Below are 24,117 nucleotides of genomic sequence, written 5' to 3'. Positions count from 1 at the left end.
ACCACCTGTCCTCTCTCTCTCTTTCTCTCGCTCCCCTCCAATCTCTCTCTTTCTCTCGCTCTCCTCTCTCCCCTCCTTTCGCTCTTTTTCTCGTTCTCCTCCCTCCCTCTTTCTCTCTCTCTCCCCTCTTCTCTTTCTCTCTCCCCTCCTCTCTTTCTCTCTCTCCTCCTCTCTTTCTCTCTCTCCTCCTCTCTTTCTCTCTCTCCTCCTCTCTTTCTCTCTCCCCTCCTCTCTTTCTCTCTCCCCTCCTCTCTTTCTCTCTCTCCCATCTTCTCTTTCTCTTTCCCCTCCTCTCTTTCTCTCTCTCCCATCTTCTCTTTCTCTTTCCCCTCTCTTTCTCTCTCTCCCCTCCTCTTTCTCTCTCTCCCCTCCTCTCTTTCTCTCTCTCCCCTCCTCTCTTACTCTCTCTCCCCTCTCTTTCTCTCTCTCCCCTCCTCTTTCTCTCTTTCTTTCTCTCTCTCCCCTCCTCTCTTTCTCTCTCCCCTCCTCTCTTTCTCTCTCCCTCCTCTCTCTCTCCAGCCCTGAATCCTGCCCGGCGACGTGTGATTCGTCCAGCAGCACTGTGGGGTGTGGCCTCTGAAGGCGATGGACCAATCATAGAGCTAAAAGAGGTTGACGGTCATCGGACTGCACCCCTTCCACCCACCTCGCAGTACAGAGAAACCTCCGCCCCATCCACCTCGCAGTACAGAGACACCTCCGCCCCATCCACCTCGCAGTACAGAGAAACCTCCGCCCCATCCACCTCACAGTACAGAGAAACCTCCGCCCCATCCACCTCGCAGTACAGAGAAACCTCCGCCCCATCCACCTCACAGTACAGAGACGGAGACGCTCCGCCCCATCCACCTCACAGTACAGAGACACCTCCGCCCCATCCACCTCACAGTACAGAGACACCTCCGCCCCATCCACCTCACAGTACAGAGACACCTCCGCCCCATCCACCTCACAGTACAGAGACGGAGACGCCTCCGCCCCATCCACCTCGCAGTACAGAGACGCCTCCGCCCCATCCACCTCACAGTACAGAGAAACCTCCGCCCCATCCACCTCGCAGTACAGAGAAACCTCCGCCCCATCCACCTCACAGTACAGAGACCGAGACGCCTCCGCCCCATCCACCTCACAGTACAGAGACACCTCCGCCCCATCCACCTCACAGTACAGAGACACCTCCGCCCCATCCACCTCACAGTACAGAGACACCTCCGCCCCATCCACCTCACAGTACAGAGACACCTCCGCCCCATCCACCTCACAGTACAGAGACCAAGACTTCTCCGCCCCATCCACCTCACAGTACAGAGACCGAGACACCTCCGCCCCATCCACCTCACAGTACAGAGACGCCTCCGCCCCATCCACCTCACAGTACAGAGACGGAGACGCCTCCGCCCCATCCACCTCACAGTACAGAGACAGAGACACCTCCGCCCCATCCACCTCACAGTACAGAGACAGAGACGCCTCCGCCCCATCCACCTCACAGTACAGAGACGGAGACGCCTCCGCCCCATCCACCTCACAGTACAGAGACAGAGACACCTCCGCCCCATCCACCTCACAGTACAGAGACAGAGACGCCTCCGCCCCATCCACCTCGCAGTACAGAGACGGAGACGCCTCCGCCCCATCCACCTCGCAGTACAGAGACGGAGACGCCTCCGCCCCATCCACCTCACAGTACAGAGACGGAGACGCCTCCGCCCCATCCACCTCACAGTACAGAGACCGAGACACCTCCGCCCAATCCACCTCAACCCAGACCAGACATCAACCCTTCGCCAGGCCTGTCCTGCAGGAGGTCAAGTTAGTTTTGCTCCCTCAGGTCCAGTCCCCTGCACCTCCTCAGCCCCATGCCCGGCCCCGATCCCCCCTACAGCGGCTCCACCCTGGACCCCTCAACCAACCTCCCCTGTCCCCCCAGGCTCTCCTCCTAACCCATGCCTTCCAGATCCAACAACCCAGATCCCTTCATCCCCAACCTGTTCCCCAGGTCGCCCCCCAGCCCGTGCCTGCTCCCCAACGGTGCCCTGCGGGCCCCTGTGGCGTCCCTGCCCCCGCCGTGCTGATAGCTGCTGCCCCCGAGCGTCTGGGCCTCCCAGAGACCGGCCATTGCATCACCCTGGGCAGCCAGACTCTTGGGGGCCTGAACCCCCAGTCTGGAGCTCCGCTGCTGACACGCGACCTGGAGCCACAGGCGGTCAACCTGCCCCCATCCCAGCTCTCGCTGTTCCCCTGAACCCTAACCCCGTAGTCCCAGCCCCTGTCGTCCCAGTCGTCCCCAGGACAGCGGAGGAGAGGGCAGGTCCCTCAGAAGACCAACAGGAAGTCCAGAGACCAGAGACACCTCAGCTCCAGCCCCACGTTAGAGCACTGGTCAGAGGAGTGGTGAGTCGTACAGACACGACTGGTAGTGACCCTCACTCCTAATGGGTAGTGACCCTCACTCCTAATGGGTAGTGACCCTCACTTCTAATGGGTAGTGACCCTCACTTCTAATGGGTAGCGACCCTCACTTCTAATGGGTAGCGACCCTCACTTCTAATGGGTAGCGACCCACACTTCTAATGGGTAGCGACCCTCACTTCTAATGGGTAGTGACCCTCACTTCTCATGGGTAGTGACCCTCACTTCTCATGGGTAGTGACCCTCACTTCTCATGGGTAGTGGCCCTCACTTCTCATGGGTAGTGACCCTCACTTCTAATGGGTAGTGGCCCTCACTTCTAATGGGTAGTGGCCCTCACTTCTAATGGGTAGTGGCCCTCACTTCTAATGGGTAGCGACCCTCACTTCTAATGGGTAGCGACCCTCACTTCTCATGGGTAGTTATATCTAGTATGTCTATAACTCCTCTTCTCTCCAGGTGGATCTGTTTCCTGATGTCCAGGAGAACTATGTAGCAGAACTGATCCAGACCAATGACCTGAAAGACCTCAATGTGTAAGAACTACAACTTTCTCCATGACTACCAATGACCTGAAAGACCTCAATGTGTAAGAACTACAACTATCTCCATGACTACCACTGACCTGAAAGAGCTCAATGCGTTAGAACTACAACTATCTCCATGACTACCACTGACCTGAAAGACCTCAATGTGTAAGAACTACAACTATCTCCATGACTACCACTGACCTGAAAGACCTCGATGTGTAAGAACTACAACTATCTCCATGACTACCACTGACCTGAAAGACCTCAATGTGTAAGAACTACAACTATCTCCATGACTACCACTGACCTGAAAGACCTCAATGTGTAAGAACTACAACTATCTCCATGACTACCACTGACCTGAAAGAATTCCAATCTGTTAGAACTACAACTATCCCCATGACTACCACTGACCTGAAAGAATCCCAATCTGTTAGAACTACAACTATCTCCATGACTACCACTGACCTGAAAGAATCCCAATCTGTTAGAACTACAACTATCTCCATGACTACCACTGACCTGAAAGAATCCCAATCTGTTAGAACTACAACTATCTCCATGACTACCACTGACCTGAAAGAATCCCAATCTGTTACAACTACAACTATCTCCATGACTACCACTGACCTGAAAGAATTCCAATCTGTTAGAACTACAACTATCTCCATGACTACCACTGACCTGAAATGTGGTTGTCTGTTAGTTGTCTCACCTTGCTCTAGATAAGAGCTTACATGACTAAAATATAAAACTCCTGCTATTTAGTTTTCTCTCTCTCTCTCTCTCTCTCTCTCTCTGTGTGTGTGTGAGAGATCTGTACCAGCATTATGTAACTCTCTGATATCTGTGTCGGTGTATTTAACCTGTGAGTGTCTGTGTCCAGTATCTGTAACATGTTGCTGGAGAACCCAGCCTTCCCTCAGAGAGAGAGTTCAGCCGCCGCGGCTCAGAGCAGCATGCTACTGGAACCCTGCAACGACAACTCACAGGTAGAGACGTGCGTGAACCCTGTGTGTTAGCTGGGGATGGGGCCTCCGCGGCTCAGAGCAGCATGCTACTGGAACCCTGTGTGTTAGCTGGGGATGGGGCCTCCGCGGCTCAGAGCAGCATGCTACTGGAACCCTGTGTGTTAGCTGGGGATGGGGCCTCCGCGGCTCAGAGCAGCATGCTACTGGAACCCTGTGTGTTAGCTAGGGATGGGGCCTCCGCGGCTCAGAGCAGCATGCTACTGGAACCCTGTGTGTTAGCTAGGGATGGGGCCTCCGCGGCTCAGAGCAGCATGCTACTGGAACCCTGCAACGACAACTCCAACATCCCTAGTGTTAGTCCTGTCTCTCTAAACGCCCCCCCATCCCTAGTGTTATTCCTGTCTCTCTAAACGCCCCCCATCCCTAGTGTTAGTCCTGTCTCTCTAAACGCCCCCATCCCTAGTGTTAGTCCTCTGAACGCCCCCCATCCCTAGTGTTAGTCCTGTCTCTCTAAACGCCCCCTGTCCCTAGTGTTAGTCCTGTCTCTCTAAACCCCCCATCCCTAGTGTTAGTCCTGTCTCTCTAAACGCCCCCCATCCCTAGTGTTAGTCCTGTCTCTCTAAACGCCCCCCCATCCCTAGTGTTAGTCCTGTCTCTCCAAACGCCCCCCCCATCCCTAGTGTTAGTCCTGTCTCTCTAAACGCCCCCATCCCTAGTGTTAGTCCTCTGAACGCCCCCCATCCCTAGTGTTAGTCCTGTCTCTCTAAACGCCCCCCATCCCTAGTGTTAGCCCTGTCTCTCTAAACGCCCCCATCCCTAGTGTTAGTCCTGTCTCTCTCAACGCCCCCCCATCCCTAGTGTTAGTCCTGTCTCTCTAAACGCCCCCCATCCCTAGTGTTAGCCCTGTCTCTCTCAACGCCCCCCCCATCCCTAGTGTTAGTCCTGTCTCTCTGAACGCCCCCATCCCTAGTGTTAGTCCTGTCTCTCTAAACGCCCCCATCCCTAGTGTTAGCCCTGTCTCTCAACGCCCCCCATCCCTAGTGTTAGCCCTGTCTCTCTCAACGCCCCCCATCCCTAGTGTTAGCCCTGTCTCTCTCAACGCCCCCCATCCCTAGTGTTAGCCCTGTCTCTCTAAACGCCCCCCATCCCTAGTGTTAGCCCTGTCTCTCTCAACGCCCCCCATCCCTAGTGTTAGCCCTGTCTCTCTCAACGCCCCCATCCCTAGTGTTAGTCCTGTCTCTCTAAACGCCCCCATCCCTAGTGTTAGTCCTGTCTCTCTAAACGCCCCCCCATCCCTAGTGTTAGCCCTGTCTCTCTCAACGCCCCCCATCCCTAGTGTTAGCCCTGTCTCTCTCAACGCCCCCCATCCCTAGTGTTAAGTCCTGTCTCTCTCAACGCCCCCATCCCTAGTGTTAGTCCTGTCTCTCTAAACGCCCCCATCCCTAGTGTTAGTCCTGTGTCTCTAAAACCCCCCATCTCTAGTGTTAGTCCTGTCTCTCTAACGCCCCCCATCCCTAGTGTTAGTCCTGTCTCTCTAAACCCCCATCCCTAGTGTTAGTCCTGTCTCTCTAAACCCCCCATCCCTAGTGTTAGTCCTGTCTCTCTAAACGCCCCCATCCCTAGTGTTAGTCCTGTCTCTCTAAACCCCCCATCCCTAGTGTTAGCCCTGTCTCTCTCAACGTCCCCCATCCCTAGTGTTAGTCCTGTCTCTCTAAACGCCCCCCATCCCTAGTGTTAGTCCTGTCTCTCTAAACGCCCCCCATCCCTAGTGTTAGTCCTGTCTCTCTAAACGCCCCCCCATCCCTAGTGTTAGTCCTGTCTCTCTAAACCCCCCCATCCCTAGTGTTAGCCCTGTCTCTCTCAACGTCCCCCCATCCCTAGTGTTAGCCCTGTCTCTCTCAACGCCCCCCCATCCCTAGTGTTAGCCCTGTCTCTCTCTCTCTCTCTGTAGTCTGCAGAGGACCTGTTTGACCTCGGGTCGTTAGGTCAGGTGGGTCAGGAGGCGTCGATGCAGGCAGCTGACCTCTTGATGGGAGACTTCAGGATGATTTCCTGTCAGGACATCAAATGGAGCCTCAACGCCTTGAAGGGGCACTACGCAATCACACGCAAGGTACGCTCTGCGTCTGTGTGTTTCAGGACTCGCTCGGCGTCTCTCTGTGTGTTTCAGGACTCGCTCGGCGTCTCTCTCTCTGTGTGTTTCAGGACTCGCTCGGCGTCTCTCTCTCTCTGTGTTTCAGGCCTCACTCGTCTCTCTCTGTGTGTTTCAGGCCTCACTCGTCTCTCTCTGTGTGTTTCAGGCCTCACTCGGCGTCTCTCTCTCTGTGTGTTTCAGGCCTCACTCGGCGTCTCTCTCTGTGTGTTTCAGGCCTCACTCGGCGTCTCTCTCTGTGTGTTTCAGGCCTCACTCGGCGTCTCTCTCTGTGTGTTTCAGGCCTCACTCGGCGTCTCTCTCTCTGTGTGTTTCAGGCCTCACCTGGCGTCTCTCTCTCTGTGTGTTTCAGGCCTCACTCGGCGTCTCTCTCTCTGTGTGTTTCAGGCCTCACCTGGCGTCTCTCTCTCTGTGTGTTTCAGGCCTCACTCGTCTCTCTCTGTGTGTTTCAGGCCTCACTCGGCATCTCTCTCTCTGTGTGTTTCAGGCCTCACTCGACGTCTCTCTCTCTCTGTGTGTTTCAGGCCTCACTCGTCTCTCTCTGTGTGTTTCAGGCCTCACCTGGCGTCTCTCTCTCTGTGTTTCAGGCCTCACCTGGCGTCTCTCTCTCTGTGTGTTTCAGGCCTCACCTGGCGTCTCTCTCTCTGTGTGTTTCAGGCCTCACCTGGCGTCTCTCTCTCTGTGTGTTTCAGGCCTCACTCGGCGTCTCTCTCTCTGTATGTTTCAGGCCTCACCTGGCGTCTCTCTCTCTGTATGTTTCAGGCTCTGTGTGTTTTTCAGGCCTCACTCGGCGTCTCTCTCTCTGTGTGTTTCAGGCCTCACTCGGCGTCTCTCTCTCTGTGTGTTTCAGGCCTCACCTGGCGTCTCTCTCTCTGTGTGTTTCAGGCCTCACCTGGCGTCTCTCTCTCTGTGTGTTTCAGGCCTCACTCGGCGTCTCTCTCTCTCTGTGTGTTTCAGGCCTCACTCGGCGTCTCTCTCTGTATGTTTCAGGCCTCACCTGGCGTCTCTCTCTCTGTATGTTTCAGGCCTCACCTGGCGTCTCTCTGTGTGTTTCAGGCCTCACTCGGCGTCTCTCTCTCTGTGTGTTTCAGGCCTCACTCGGCGTCTCTCTCTCTGTGTGTTTCAGGCCTCACTCGGCGTCTCTCTCTCTGTGTGTTTCAGGCCTCACCTGGCGTCTCTCTCTCTGTGTGTTTCAGGCCTCACTCGGCGTCTCTCTGTGTGTTTCAGGCCTCACCTGGCGTCTCTCTCTCTGTGTGTTTCAGGCCTCACTCGGCGTCTCTCTCTCTGTGTGTTTCAGGCCTCACTCGGCGTCTCTCTCTCTGTGTGTTTCAGGCCTCACTCGGCGTCTCTCTCTCTGTATGTTTCAGGCCTCACCTGGCGTCTCTCTCTCTGTGTGTTTCAGGCCTCACTCGGCGTCTCTCTCTGTGTGTTTCAGGCCTCACCTGGCGTCTCTCTCTCTGTGTGTTTCAGGCCTCACTCGGCGTCTCTCTCTCTGTGTGTTTCAGGCCTCACTCGGCGTCTCTCTCTCTGTGTGTTTCAGGCCTCACCTGGCGTCTCTCTCTCTGTGTGTTTCAGGCCTCACCTGGCGTCTCTCTCTCTGTGTGTTTCAGGCCTCACTCGGCGTCTCTCTCTCTGTGTGTTTCAGGCCTCACTCGGCGTCTCTCTCTGTATGTTTCAGGCCTCACCTGGCGTCTCTCTCTCTGTATGTTTCAGGCCTCACCTGGCGTCTCTCTGTGTGTTTCAGGCCTCACTCGGCGTCTCTCTCTCTGTGTGTTTCAGGCCTCACTCGGCGTCTCTCTCTCTGTGTGTTTCAGGCCTCACTCGGCGTCTCTCTCTGTGTGTTTCAGGCCTCACCTGGCGTCTCTCTCTCTGTGTGTTTCAGGCCTCACTCGGCGTCTCTCTCTGTGTGTTTCAGGCCTCACCTGGCGTCTCTCTCTCTGTGTGTTTCAGGCCTCACTCGGCGTCTCTCTCTCTGTGTGTTTCAGGCCTCACTCGGCGTCTCTCTCTCTGTGTGTTTCAGGCCTCACTCGGCGTCTCTCTCTCTGTATGTTTCAGGCCTCACCTGGCGTCTCTCTCTCTGTGTGTTTCAGGCCTCACTCGGCGTCTCTCTCTGTGTGTTTCAGGCCTCACCTGGCGTCTCTCTCTCTGTATGTTTCAGGCCTCACCTGGCATCTCTCTCTGTGTGTTTCAGGCCTCACCTGGCGTCTCTCTCTCTGTGTGTTTCAGGCCTCACCTGGCGTCTCTCTCTCTGTGTGTTTCAGGCCTCACTCGGCGTCTCTCTCTGTGTGTTTCAGGCCTCACCTGGCGTCTCTCTCTGTGTGTTTCAGGCCTCACCTGGCGTCTCTCTCTCTGTATGTTTCAGGCCTCACCTGGCGTCTCTCTCTCTGTATGTTTCAGGCCTCACCTGGCATCTCTCTCTGTGTGTTTCAGGCCTCACCTGGCGTCTCTCTCTCTGTGTGTTTCAGGCCTCACCTGGCGTCTCTCTCTCTGTGTGTTTCAGGCCTCACTCGGCGTCTCTCTCTGTGTGTTTCAGGCCTCACCTGGCGTCTCTCTCTCTGTGTGTTTCAGGCCTCACTCGGCGTCTCTCTCTGTGTGTTTCAGGCCTCACCTGGCGTCTCTCTCTCTGTATGTTTCAGGCCTCACCTGGCATCTCTCTCTGTGTGTTTCAGGCCTCACCTGGCGTCTCTCTCTCTGTGTGTTTCAGGCCTCACCTGGCGTCTCTCTCTCTGTGTGTTTCAGGCCTCACTCGGCGTCTCTCTCTCTGTGTGTTTCAGGCCTTATGTGAAGCGGTGAAGCAGTTTCAAGACTCTGAGTCGTTAGAGAAGAAACGACGCAGGAGACAGACTGCAGAACGCTGCTATATAGACTTCAAGTATCAGCACGGTGAATTACACACTACACACTACACCCTACAGACTACACCCTACAGACTACACCCTACAGACTGCAGAACGCTGCTATATAGACTTCAAGTATCAGCACGGTGAATTACACCCTACACCCTACAGACTACACCCTACACACTACACACTACAGACTGCAGAACGCTGCTATATAGACTTCAAGTATCAGCACGGTGAATTACACACTACACACTACACCCTACAGACTACACCCTACAGACTACACCCTACAGACTGCAGAACGCTGCTATATAGACTTCAAGTATCAGCACGGTGAATTACACCCTACACCCTACACACTACAGACTACACCCTACACACTACACCCTACACCCTACACACTACAGACTACACACTACACCCTACACACTACACCCTACAGACTGCAGAACGCTGCTATATAGACTTCAAGTATCAGCACGGTGAATTACACACTACAGACTACACACTACACACTACACCCTACAGACTGCAGAACGCTGCTATATAGACTTCAAGTATCAGCACGGTGAATTACACACTACACACTACACACTACACCCTACACACTACACACTACACCCTACAGACTACACACTACACACTACAGACTACAGACTGCAGAACGCTGCTATATAGACTTCAAGTATCAGCACGGTGAATTACACACTACACCCTACAGACTACACCCTACACACTACACCCTACAGACTACACCCTACACACTACACCCTACAGACTGCAGAACGCTGCTATATAGACTTCAAGTATCAGCACGGTGAATTACACACTACACACTACACACTACACCCTACAGACTACACCCTACACACTACACCCTACACACTACACCCTACACACTACACCCTACAGACTGCAGAACGCTGCTATATAGACTTCAAGTATCAGCACGGTGAATTACACCCTACACACTACAGACTACACCCTACACACTACACACTACACACTACACCCTACACACTACACCCTACAGACTGCAGAACGCTGCTATATAGACTTCAAGTATCAGCACGGTGAATTACACCCTACACACTACAGACTACACCCTACACACTACACCCTACACACTACACCCTACAGACTGCAGAACGCTGCTATATAGACTTCAAGTATCAGCACGGTGAATTACACCCTACACCCTACAGACTACACCCTACACACTACACACTACACCCTACACACTACAGACTACACCCTACACACTACACCCTACACACTACACCCTACAGACTGCAGAACGCTGCTATATAGACTTCAAGTATCAGCACGGTGAATTACACACTACACACTACAGACTACACACTACACACTACAGACTACACCCTACACACTACACACTACAGACTGCAGAACGCTGCTATATAGACTTCAAGTATCAGCACAGTGAATTACACACTACACACTACACCCTACACACTACACACTACAGACTACACCCTACACACTACACCCTACACACTACACACTACAGACTACACCCTACAGACTACACACTACACACTACACCCTACAGACTGCAGAACGCTGCTATATAGACTTCAAGTATCAGCACGGTGAATTACACACTACACACTACACACTACACCCTACACACTACACCCTACAGACTGCAGAACGCTGCTATATAGACTTCAAGTATCAGCACGGTGAATTACACACTACACCCTACAGACTACACCCTACACCCTACACACTACACCCTACACACTACACCCTACAGACTGCAGAACGCTGCTATATAGACTTCAAGTATCAGCACGGTGAATTACACACTACACACTACACCCTACACACTACACCCTACAGACTACACTCTACACACTACACCCTACACACTACACCCTACACACTACAGACTGCAGAACGCTGCTATATAGACTTCAAGTATCAGCACGGTGAATTACACACTACACACTACACCCTCCTACACACTACACACTACACACTACACCCTACACACTACACCCTACACACTACACACTACACCCTACAGACTACACCCTACACACTACACACTACACCCTACACACTACACACTACACATTACACCCTACACACTACACCCTACAGACTACACCCTACACACTACACACTACACCCTACACACTACACACTACAGACTGCAGAACGCTGCTATATAGACTTCAAGTATCAGCACGGTGAATTACACACTACACCCTACAGACTACACCCTACACACTACACCCTACACCCTACACACTACACCCTACAGACTGCAGAACGCTGCTATATAGACTTCAAGTATCAGCACGGTGAATTACACACTACACACTACACACTACAGACTACACCCTACATACTACACCCTACATACTACACCCTACACACTACACACTACACACTACACCCTACACACTACAGACTACACCCTACAGACTGCAGAACGCTGCTATATAGACTTCAAGTATCAGCACGGTGAATTACACACTACACACTACACCCTCCTACACACTACACACTACACCCTGCACACTACACCCTCCTACACACTACACACTACACCCTGCACACTACACCCTACACACTACACCCTACAGACTACACCCTACAGACTGCAGAACGCTGCTATATAGACTTCAAGTATCAGCACGGTGAATTACACCCTACACACTACACCCTACACACTACCCAGTACACACTACACCCTCCTACACACTACACCCTACACCCTACACACTACACACTACACCCTACAGACTACACACTACACCCTACACACTACACCCTACACACTACATACTACACCCTACAGACTGCAGAACGCTGCTATATAGACTTCAAGTATCAGCACGGTGAATTACACACTACACACTACACCCTACATACTACACACTACACCCTACAGACTACACCCTACACACTACATCCTACACCCTACACACTACACCCTACAGACTGCAGAACGCTGCTATATAGACTTCAAGTATCAGCACGGTGAATTACACCCTACACACTACACACTACACACTACAGACTACACACTACACACTACACCCTACAGACTGCACACTACAGACTGCAGAACGCTGCTATATAGACTTCAAGTATCAGCACGGTGAATTACACACTACACCCTACAGACTACACCCTACAGACTACACCCTACAGACTACACCCTACAGACTACACCCTACATACTACACCCTACACACTACACCCTACACACTACACCCTACAGACTGCACACTACAGACTGCAGAACGCTGCTATATAGACTTCAAGTATCAGCACGGTGAATTACACACTACACCCTACAGACTACACCCTACACACTACACCCTACAGACTGCAGAACGCTGCTATATAGACTTCAAGTATCAGCACGGTGAATTACACACTACACACTACACACTACACCCTACAGACTACACCCTACACCCTACACACTACACCCTACACACTACAGACTACAGACTGCAGAACGCTGCTATATAGACTTCAAGTATCAGCACGGTGAATTACACACTACACACTACACCCTACATACTACACACTACACCCTACAGACTACACCCTACACACTACATCCTACACACTACACCCTACACACTACACCCTACAGACTGCAGAACGCTGCTATATAGACTTCAAGTATCAGCACGGTGAATTACACCCTACACACTACACACTACAGACTACACCCTACACACTACACACTACACACTACACCCTACAGACTGCACACTACAGACTGCAGAACGCTGCTATATAGACTTCAAGTATCAGCACGGTGAATTACACACTACACCCTACAGACTACACCCTACAGACTACACCCTACATACTACACCCTACACACTACACCCTACACACTACACCCTACAGACTGCACACTACAGACTGCAGAACGCTGCTATATAGACTTCAAGTATCAGCACAGTGAATTACACTACACCCTACAGACTACACCCTACACACTACACCCTACAGACTGCAGAACGCTGCTATATAGACTTCAAGTATCAGCACGGTGAATTACACACTACACACTACACCCTACAGACTACACCCTACATACTACACACTACACCCTACACACTACAGACTACACCCTACACCCTACACACTACAGACTACACCCTACACACTACACACTACAGACTACACCCTACACACTACACACTACAGACTGCAGAACGCTGCTATATAGACTTCAAGTATCAGCACGGTGAATTACACACTACACACTACACCCTACAGACTACACCCTACACCCTACACACTACACACTACACCCTACATACTACACCCTACACACTACATACTACACCCTACATACTACACCCTACATACTACACACTACACACTACACCCTACACACTACACCCTACAGACTACACCCTACAGACTACACCCTACACACTACATACTACACACTACATACTACACCCTACACACTACACCCTACACACTACCCCCTACACACTACACACTACAGACTACAGACTACACCCTACACACTACACACTACACCCTACACACTACACCCTACACACTACACCCTACACACTACACCCTACACACTACACCCTACCCTACACACTACACCCTACACACTACATACTACACCCTACATACTACACACTACACCCTACACACTACATACTACACCTTACATACTACACACTACACCCTACACACTACACCCTACACACTACTCCCTACACACTACACCCTACACACTACACATTACACACTACATACTACACACTACGCACTAACCTAACACTCTCTCTCTATCAGGTCCAGTTGACCTCTAACCCTGTATCTCTCTCTATCAGGTCCAGTTGACCCCTAACCCTGTATCTCTCTCTATCAGGTCCAGTTGACCTCTAACCCTGTATCTCTCTCTATCAGGTCCAGTTGACCCTGTATCTCTCTCTATCAGGTCTAGTTAACCCCTAACCCTGTATCTCTCTCTATCAGGTCCAGTTGACCCCTAACCCTGTATCTCTCTCTATCAGGTCCAGTTAACCCTGTATCTCTCTCTATCAGGTCCAGTTGACCCCTAACCCTGTATCTCTCTCTATCAGGTCCAGTTGACCCCTAACCCTGTATCTCTCTCTATCAGGTCCAGTTAACCCTGTATCTCTCTCTATCAGGTCCAGTTAACCCTGTATCTCTCTCTATCAGGTCCAGTTGACCTCTAACCCTGTATCTCTCTCTATCAGGTCCAGTTAACCCCTAACCCTGTATCTCTCTCTATCAGGTCCAGTTGACCCTGTATCTCTCTCTATCAGGTCCAGTTAACCCTGTATCTCTCTCTATCAGGTCCAGTTGACCCCTAACCCTGTATCTCTCTCTATCAGGTCCAGTTGACCCTGTATCTCTCTCTATCAGGTCCAGTTGACCCTGTATCTCTCTCTATCAGGTCCAGTTGACCCTGTATCTCTCTCTATCAGGTCCAGTTGACCCTGTATCTCTCTCTATCAGGTCCAGTTGACCTCTAACCCTGTATCTCTCTCTATCAGGTCCAGTTAACCCTGTATCTCCCTCTATCAGGTCCAGTTGACCCTGTATCTCTCTCTATCAGGTCCAGTTGACCTCTAACCCTGTATCTCTCTCTATCAGGTCCAGTTAACCCCTAACCCTGTATCTCTCTCTATCAGGTCCAGTTAACCCCTAACCCTGTATCTCTCTCTATCAGGTCCAGTTGACCCTGTATCTCTCTCTATCAGGTCCAGTTGACCCCTAACCCTGTATCTCTCTCTATCAGGTCCAGTTGACCCCTAACCCTGTATCTCTCTCTATCAGGTCCAGTTAACCCTGTATCTCTCTCTATCAGGTCCAGTTAACCCCTAACCCTGTATCTCTCTCTATCAGGTCCAGTTAACCCCTAACCCTGTATCTCTCTCTATCAGGTCCAGTTGACCCTGTATCTCTCTCTATCAGGTCCAGTTGACCCCTAACCCTGTATCTCTCTCTATCAGGTCCAGTTGACCCCTAACCCTGTATCTCTCTCTATCAGGTCCAGTTAACCCTGTATCTCTCTCTATCAGGTCCAGTTAACCTCTAACCCTGTATCTCTCTCTATCAGGTCCAGTTGACCCCTAACCCTGTATCTCTCTCTATCAGGTCCAGTTAACCCTGTATCTCTCTCTATCAGGTCCAGTAAACCCCTAACCCTGTATATCTCTCTCAGGTCCAGTTGACCCCTAACCCTGTATCTCTCTCTATCAGGTCCAGTTAACCCTGTATCTCTCTCTATCAGGTCCAGTTGACCCCTAACCCTGTATCTCTCTCTATCAGGTCCAGTTGACCCCTAACCCTGTATCTCTCTCTATCAGGTCCAGTTGACCTCTAACCCTGTATCTCTCTCTATCAGGTCCAGTTGACCCTGTATCTCTCTCTATCAGGTCCAGTTGACCCTGTATCTCTCTCTATCAGGTCCAGTTAACCCCTAACTCTGTATCTCTCTCTATCAGGTCCAGTTGACCCCTAACCCTGTATCTCTCTCTATCAGGTCCAGTTGACCCCTAACCCTGTATCTCTCTCCTTCCGTCAGGTTCGGTGAAGTTGGAGAGGAGGATGTACTTCCTGGAGAAGAACCGTCGCGGCTGCAGGACGTACGGAGCATCTCTGGACCCCTCGTTGCAGAGGGAGGTCACCTTCTATCAGCAGAAAGCCAAGGAGCATGCTGAGGTACACACACACACACACACACACACACACACACTCTCTCTGGACCCCTTGTTGCAGAGGGAGGTCACCTTCTATCAGCAGAAAGCCAAGGAGCATGCTGAGGTACACACACACACACACACACACACACACACACACACACTCTCTCTGGACCCCTTGTTGCAGAGGGAGGTCACCTTCTATCAGCAGAAAGCCAAGGAGCATGCTGAGGTACACACACACACACACACACACACACACACACTCTCTCTGGACCCCTTGTTGCAGAGGGAGGTCACCTTCTATCAGCAGAAAGCCAAGGAGCATGCTGAGGTACACACACACACACACACACACACACACACACACACACACACACTCTCTCTGGACCCCTCGTTGCAGAGGGAGGTCACCTTCTATCAGCAGAAAGCCAAGGAGCATGCTGAGGTACACACACACACACACACACACACACACACTCTCTCTCTGGACCCCTTGTTGCAGAGGGAGGTCACCTTCTATCAGCAGAAAGCCAAGGAGCATGCTGAGGTACACACACACACACACACACACACTCTCTCTCTGGACCCCTTGTTGCAGAGGGAGGTCACCTTCTATCAGCAGAAAGCCAAGGAGCATGCTGAGGTACACACACACACACACTCTCTCTCTGGACCCCTTGTTGCAGAGGGAGGTCACCTTCTATCAGCAGAAAGCCAAGGAGCATGCTGAGGTACACACACACACACACACACTCTCTCTCTGGACCCCTCGCTGTTATATAACTGATGAGGGGTCTGCTATATATCTGATGAGGGGTCTGTTATATATCTGATGAGGGGTCTGTTATATATCTGATGAGGGGTCTGTTATATATCTGATGAGGGGTCTGTTATATATCTGATGAGGGGTCTGTTATATATCTGATGAGGGGTCTGTTATATAACTGATGAGGGGTCTGTTATATAACTGATGAGGGGTCTGTTATATAACTGATGAGGGGTCTGTTATATAACTGATGAGGGGTCTGTTATATAACTGATGAGGGGTCTGTTATATAACTGATGAGGGGTCTGTTATATATCTGATGAGGGGTCTGTTATATATCTGATGAGGGGTCTGTTATATATCTGATGAGGGGTCTGTTATATATCTGATGAGGGTCTGTTATATATCTGATGAGGGGTCTGTTATATATCTGATGAGGGGTCTGTTATATAACTGATGAGGGGTCTGTTATATAACTGATGAGGGGTCTGTTATATAACTGATGAGGGGTCTGTTATATAACTGATGAGTGGTCTGTTATATAACTGATGAGGGGTCTGTTATATAACTGATGAGGGGTCTGTTATATAACTGATGAGGGGTCTGTTATATATCTGATGAGGGGTCTGTTATATAACTGATGAGGGGTCTGTTATATAACTGATGAGGGGTCTGTTATATATCTGATGAGGGGTCTGTTATATAACTGATGAGGGGTCTGTTATATAACTGATGAGGGGTCTGTTATATATCTGATGAGGGGTCTGTTATATATCTGATGAGGGGTCTGTTATATATCTGATGAGGGATCTGTTATATATCTGATGAGGGGTCTGTTATATAACTGATGAGGGGTCTGGGTCTGTTATATAACATGATGTTCTCTCTCTGTGCAGCATGAAGACTTCCTGCTGGCTCTGCAGGTTAATGAGGAGGAGTATGAGAAGGTACATCTACCCAAACATCACTTCCTCTCTCTACTTCTCACTTCCTCTCTCTCTACTTCTCACTTCCTCTCTCTCTGTCTCTCTCACTTCCTCTCTCTCTGTCTCTCTCACTTCCTCTCTCTCTACCTCTCACTTCCTCTCTCTCTACCTCTCACTTCCTCTCTCTGTCTCTCTCACTTCCCCTCTCTGTGTCTCTCACTTCCCCTCTCTGTGTCTCTCACTTCCTCTCTCTCTACTTCTCACTTCCTCTCTCTCTACCTCTCACTTCCTCTCTCTCTCTACCTCTCACTTCCTCTCTCTCTCTACCTCTCACTTCCTCTCTCTCTGTCTCTCTCACTTCCTCTCTCTCTACCTCTCACTTCCTCTCTCTCTCTACCTCTCACTTCCTCTCTCTCTCTACCTCTCACTTCCTCTCTCTCTCTACCTCTCACTTCCTCTCTCTCTACCTCTCACTTCCTCTCTCTCTACCTCTCACTTCCTCTCTCTCTACCTCTCACTTCCTCTCTGTCTCTCTCACTTCCTCTCTCTCTACTTCTCATTTCCTCTCTCTCTACTTCTCACTTCCTCTCTCTCTACCTCTCACTTCCTCTCTCTCTACCTCTCACTTCCTCTCTCTCTACCTCTCACTTCCTCTCTGTCTCTCTCACTTCCTCTCTCTCTACTTCTCATTTCCTCTCTCTCTACCTCTCACTTCCTCTCTCTCTACCTCTCACTTCCTCTCTCTCGGTCTCTCTCACTTCCTCTCTCTCTACCTCTCACTTCCTCTCTCTCTCGGTCTGTCTCACTTCCTCTCTCTCTGTCTCTCTCACTTCCTCTCTCTCTACCTCTCACTTCCTCTCTCTCTCTACCTCTCACTTCCTCTCTCTCTCTACTTCTCACTTCCTCTCTCTCTGTCTCTCTCACTTCCTCTCTCTCTACCTCTCACTTCCTCTCTCTCTCTACCTCTCACTTCCTCTCTCTCTGTCTCTCTCACTTCCCCTCTCTCTGTCTCTCTCACTTCCTCTCTCTCTACTTCTCACTTCCTCTCTCTGTGTCTCTCACTTCCTCTCTCTCTACTTCTCACTTCCTCTCTCTCTCTACTTCTCACTTCCTCTCTCTCTCTACCTCTCACTTCCTCTCTCTCTACCTCTCACTTCCTCTCTCTCTCTACCTCTCACTTCCTCTCTCTCTGTCTCTCTCACTTCCTCTCTCTCTACTTCTCACTTCCTCTCTCTCTGTCTCTCTCACTTCCTCTCTCTCTACCTCTCACTTCCTCTCTCTCTCTACCTCTCACTTCCTCTCTCTCTGTCTCTCTCACTTCCTCTCTCTCTACTTCTCACTTCCTCTCTCTCTGTCTCTCTCACTTCCTCTCTCTCTACCTCTCACTTCCTCTCTCTCTGTCTCTCTCACTTCCCCTCTCTCTGTCTCTCTCACTTCCTCTCTCTCTACTTCTCACTTCCTCTCTCTGTGTCTCTCACTTCCTCTCTCTCGGTCTCTCTCACTTCCTCTCTCTCGGTCTCTCTCACTTCCTCTCTCGGTCTCTCTCACTTCCTCTCTCTCTACTTCTCACTTCCTCTCTCTCTACTTCTCACTTCCTCTCTCTCTACTTCTCACTTCCTCTCTCTCTTCCTCTCACTTCCTCTCTCTCTTCCTCTCACTTCCTCTCTCTCTCTTCCTCTCACTTCCTCTCTCTCTTCCTCTCACTTCCTCTCTCTGTGTCTCTCACTTCCTCTCTCTCTACCTCTCACTTCCTCTCTCTCGGTCTCTCTCACTTCCTCTCTCTGTCTCTCTCACTTCCTCTCTCTCTACTTCTCACTTCATCTGTCTCTCACTTCCTCTCTCTCTACCTCTCACTTCCTCTCTCTCTCTACCTCTCACTTCCTCTCTCTCTCTACCTCTCACTTCATCTGTCTCTCACTTCCTCTCTCTCTACCTCTCACTTCCTCTCTCTCTCTACCTCTCACTTCCTCTCTCTCTCTACCTCTCACTTCCTCTCTCTCTCTACCTCTCACTTCCTCTCTCTCTACCTCTCACTTCCTCTCTCTCTACCTCTCACTTCCTCTCTCTCTACCTCTCATTTCCTCTCTCTACTTCTCACTTCCTCTCTCTCTACCTCTCACTTCCTCTCTCTCTACCTCTCACTTCCTCTCTCTCTACCTCTCACTACCTGGGTGTTGGGTTGTGTAGTGAACATCTCTCTCTCTCTCTCTCTCTCTCTCTCTCTTTCTCTGTCTCTCTCTCTCTCTCTCTCTCTCTCTTTCTCTGTCTCTCTCTCTCTTTCTCTCTCTCTCTCTCTCTTTCTCTCTCTCTAGGACGGACAGCTGATAGAGTGTGGGTGTTGCTGTGGGGACTTTGCCTTCGAGAAGATGACCCAGTGTTCTGATGGACATCTCTTCTGTAAAGAATGTCTGGTTAAATATGCCGAGGAGGCTGTGTTCGGGTCGGGACAGGTATGTGGGGGTGGGGGTGGGGACAGGTATGTGGGGGTGGGGACAGGTATGTGGGGGTGGGTACGCTGTGTGGTTTAGGTGTTAACAGGGTGTCTCTGTGTTCCAGTCCTCTCTCAGCTGTGTGGTTTAGGTGTTAACAGGGTGTCTCTGTGTTCCAGTCCTCTCTCAGCTGTCTAGTTTAGGTGTTAACAGGGTGTCTCTGTGTTCCAGTCCTCTCTCAGCTGTGTGGTTTAGGTGTTAACAGGGTGTCTCTGTGTTCCAGTCCTCTCTCAGCTGTGTGGTTTAGGTGTTAACAGGGTGTCTCTGTGTTCCAGTCCTCTCTCAGCTGTGTGGTTTAGGTGTTAACAGGGTGTCTCTGTGTTCCAGTCCTCTCTCAGCTGTGTGGTTTAGGTGTTAACAGGGTGTCTCTGTGTTCCAGTCCTCTCTCAGCTGTGTGGTTTAGGCTGTTAACAGGGTGTCTCTGTGTTCCAGTCCTCTCTCAGCTGTGTGGTTTAGGTGTTAACAGGGTGTCTCTGTGTTCCAGTCCTCTCTCAGCTGTGTGGTTTAGGTGTTAACAGGGTGTCTCTGTGTTCCAGTCCTCTCTCAGCTGTGTGGTTTAGGTGTTAACAGGGTGTCTCTGTGTTCCAGTCCTCTCTCAGCTGTGTGGTTTAGGTGTTAACAGGGTGTCTCTGTGTTCCAGTCCTCTCTCAGCTGTGTGGTTTAGGTGTTAACAGGGTGTCTCTGTGTTCCAGTCCTCTCTCAGCTGTGTGGTTTAGGTGTTAACAGGGTGTCTCTGTGTTCCAGTCCTCTCTCAGCTGTGTGGTTTAGGTGTTAACAGGGTGTCTCTGTGTTCCAGTCCTCTCTCAGCTGTGTGGTTTAGGTGTTAACAGGGTGTCTCTGTGTTCCAGTCCTCTCTCAGCTGTGTGGTTTAGGTGTTAACAGGGTGTCTCTGTGTTCCAGTCCTCTCTCAGCTGTGTGGTTTAGGTGTTAACAGGGTGTCTCTGTGTTCCAGTCCTCTCTCAGCTGTGTGGTTTAGGTGTTAACAGGGTGTCTCTGTGTTCCAGTCCTCTCTCAGCTGTGTGGTTTAGGCTGTTAACAGGGTGTCTCTGTGTTCCAGTCCTCTCTCAGCTGTGTGGTTTAGGTGTTAACAGGGTGTCTCTGTGTTCCAGTCCTCTCTCAGCTGTGTGGTTTAGGTGTTAACAGGGTGTCTCTGTGTTCCAGTCCTCTCTCAGCTGTGTGGTTTAGGTGTTAACAGGGTGTCTCTGTGTTCCAGTCCTCTCTCAGCTGTGTGGTTTAGGTGTTAACAGGGTGTCTCTGTGTTCCAGTCCTCTCTCAGCTGTGTGGTTTAGGTGTTAACAGGGTGTCTCTGTGTTCCAGTCCTCTCTCAGCTGTGTGGTTTAGGTGTTAACAGGGTGTCTCTGTGTTCCAGTCCTCTCTCAGCTGTGTGGTTTAGGTGTTAACAGGGTGTCTCTGTGTTCCAGTCCTCTCTCAGCTGTGTGGTTTAGGTGTTAACAGGGTGTCTCTGTGTTCCAGTCCTCTCTCAGCTGTGTGGTTTAGGTGTTAACAGGGTGTCTCTGTGTTCCAGTCCTCTCTCAGCTGTGTGGTTTAGGTGTTAACAGGGTGTCTCTGTGTTCCAGTCCTCTCTCAGCTGTGTGGTTTAGGTGTTAACAGGGTGTCTCTGTGTTCCAGTCCTCTCTCAGCTGTGTGGTTTAGGTGTTAACAGGGTGTCTCTGTGTTCCAGTCCTCTCTCAGCTGTGTGGTTTAGGTGTTAACAGGGTGTCTCTGTGTTCCAGTCCTCTCTCAGCTGTGTGGTTTAGGTGTTAACAGGGTGTCTCTGTGTTCCAGTCCTCTCTCAGCTGTGTGGTTTAGGTGTTAACAGGGTGTCTCTGTGTTCCAGTCCTCTCTCAGCTGTGTGGTTTAGGTGTTAACAGGGTGTCTCTGTGTTCCAGTCCTCTCTCAGCTGTGTGGTTTAGGTGTTAACAGGGTGTCTCTGTGTTCCAGTCCTCTCTCAGCTGTGTGGTTTAGGCTGTTAACAGGGTGTCTCTGTGTTCCAGTCCTCTCTCAGCTGTGTGGTTTAGGCTGTTAACAGGGTGTCTCTGTGTTCCAGTCCTCTCTCAGCTGTGTGGTTTAGGTGTTAACAGGGTGTCTCTGTGTTCCAGTCCTCTCTCAGCTGTGTGGTTTAGGTGTTAACAGGGTGTCTCTGTGTTCCAGTCCTCTCTCAGCTGTGTGGTTTAGGTGTTAACAGGGTGTCTCTGTGTTCCAGTCCTCTCTCAGCTGTGTGGTTTAGGCTGTTAACAGGGTGTCTCTGTGTTCCAGTCCTCTCTCAGCTGTGTGGTTTAGGCTGTTAACAGGGTGTCTCTGTGTTCCAGTCCTCTCTCAGCTGTGTGGTTTAGGTGTTAACAGGGTGTCTCTGTGTTCCAGTCCTCTCTCAGCTGTGTGGTTTAGGTGTTAACAGGGTGTCCCTGTGTTCCAGTCCTCTCTCAGCTGTGTGGTTTAGGTGTTAACAGGGTGTCTCTGTGTTCCAGTCCTCTCAGCTGTGTGGTTTAGGTGTTAACAGGGTGTCTCTGTGTTCCAGTCCTCTCTCAGCTGTGTGGTTTAGGTGTTAACAGGGTGTCTCTGTGTTCCAGTCCTCTCTCAGCTGTGTGGTTTAGGTGTTAACAGGGTGTCTCTGTGTTCCAGTCCTCTCTCAGCTGTATGGAAGCAGACTGTCCCTGTTCCTTCCCGGTGTGCGAGTTGGAAAAGGTTTTGCCGGACACGGTGTTGTGTAAATACTACGAGAGACAAGCTGAAGAGGCCGTGGCCGCGACCTGCGCCGACGAACTAGTACGGTATGACCATACCAATATTAGACATGACCCTTCTTGTGATTGTCTAAAGGGTCGGCCATGTTGTTCAGGGAGTTGGGTAACCGTGGTGATACAAATACTAGACATGAACCTTCTTGTGATGTCGATAGACGGACTATAAACCAGCCTTTAAACAAGATGGATGTTTAGACAATAGAATGTTCTAGAGACATGTCGATAGACGGGACTATAAACCAGCCTTTAGACAAGATGGATGTTTAGACAATAGAATGTTCTAGAGACATGTCGATAGACGGGACTATAAACCAGCCTTTAAACAAGATGGATGTTTAGACAATAGAATGTTCTAGAGACATGTCGATAGACGGGACTATAAACCAGCCTTTAGACAAGATGTCAGACAATAGAATGTTCTAGAGACATGTCGATAGACGGGACTATAAACCAGCCTTTAGACAAGATGTTAGAATGTCTAGAGACATGTCGATAGACGGACTATAAACCAGCCTTTAGACAAGATGGATTTTAGACAATAGAAAGATGTCAGACAAGATGGATGTTTAGACAATAGAATGTTCTAGAGACATGTCGATAGACGGACTATAAACCAGCCTTTAAACAAGATGTCAGACGACAATAGAATGTTCTAGAGACATGTCGATAGACGGGACTATAAACCAGCCTTTAGACAAGATGTCAGACAACAGAATGTTCTAGAGACATGTCGATAGACGGACTATAAACCAGCCTTTAAACAAGATGTCAGACAATAGAATGTTCTAGAGACATGTCGATAGACGGGACTATAAACCAGCCTTTAGACAAGATGGATGTTTATAAACCAGCCTTTAAACAAGATGTCAGACAATAGAATGTTCTAGAGACATGTCGATAGACGGGACTATAAACCAGCCTTTAAACAAGATGGAATGTTCTAGAGACATGTCGATAGACGGACTATACCAGTTTAGATGTCAATAGAATGTTCTAGAGACATGTCGATAGACGGGACTATAAACCAGCCTTTAGACAAGATGGATGTTTAGACAATAGAATGTTCTAGAGACATGTCGATAGACGGGACTATAAACCAGCCTTTAGACAAGATGGATGTTTAGACAATAGAATGTTCTAGAGACATGTCGATAGACGGGACTATAAACCAGCCTTTAAACAAGATGGATGTTTAGACAATAGAATGTTCTAGAGACATGTCGATAGACGGGACTATAAACCAGCCTTTAGACAAGATGGATGTTTAGACAATAGAATGTTCTAGAGACATGTCGATAGACGGGACTATAAACCAGCCTTTAACAAGATGGATGTTTAGACAATAGAATGTTCTAGAGACATGTCGATAGACGGGACTATAAACCAGCCTTTAGACAAGATGTGTTTAGACAATAGAATGTTCTAGAGACATGTCGATAGACGGGACTATAAACCAGCCTTTAAACAAGATGTCAGACAATAGAATGTTCTAGAGACATGTCGATAGACGGGACTATAAACCAGCCTTTAAACAAGATGGATGTTTAGACAATAGAATGTCCTAGAGACATGTCGATAGACGG

The 24,117-nt window shown here is 50.2% G+C and overlaps 1 protein-coding gene across 1 annotated transcript in view; it reads left to right on the top strand.

The window, feature by feature from the left end:
- Positions 1 to 2,232: 2,232 nt before the first annotated feature.
- Positions 2,233 to 24,117, top strand: part of LOC135564924 (E3 ubiquitin-protein ligase RNF216-like) — a 94,567-nt gene continuing 72,682 nt past the window's right edge. The window contains exons 1-9 of the mRNA XM_065011006.1: positions 2,233 to 2,394; positions 2,872 to 2,948; positions 3,829 to 3,934; positions 5,865 to 6,026; positions 8,840 to 8,948; positions 15,495 to 15,631; positions 17,275 to 17,325; positions 19,617 to 19,754; positions 22,413 to 22,561. Coding sequence (XP_064867078.1) covers positions 3,839 to 3,934; positions 5,865 to 6,026; positions 8,840 to 8,948; positions 15,495 to 15,631; positions 17,275 to 17,325; positions 19,617 to 19,754; positions 22,413 to 22,561 — 842 coding nt within the window. The 5' untranslated portion in view covers positions 2,233 to 2,394; positions 2,872 to 2,948; positions 3,829 to 3,838. The remainder of the gene's footprint in view (positions 2,395 to 2,871; positions 2,949 to 3,828; positions 3,935 to 5,864; positions 6,027 to 8,839; positions 8,949 to 15,494; positions 15,632 to 17,274; positions 17,326 to 19,616; positions 19,755 to 22,412; positions 22,562 to 24,117) is intronic.

This window comes from Oncorhynchus nerka, linkage group LG26 (assembly GCF_034236695.1).
Source record: "Oncorhynchus nerka isolate Pitt River linkage group LG26, Oner_Uvic_2.0, whole genome shotgun sequence".
Lineage (NCBI taxonomy): Eukaryota > Metazoa > Chordata > Actinopteri > Salmoniformes > Salmonidae > Oncorhynchus > Oncorhynchus nerka.
Note: the sequence above shows the minus strand (reverse complement) of the source record. Positions and strands in the feature narration are given on the sequence as shown.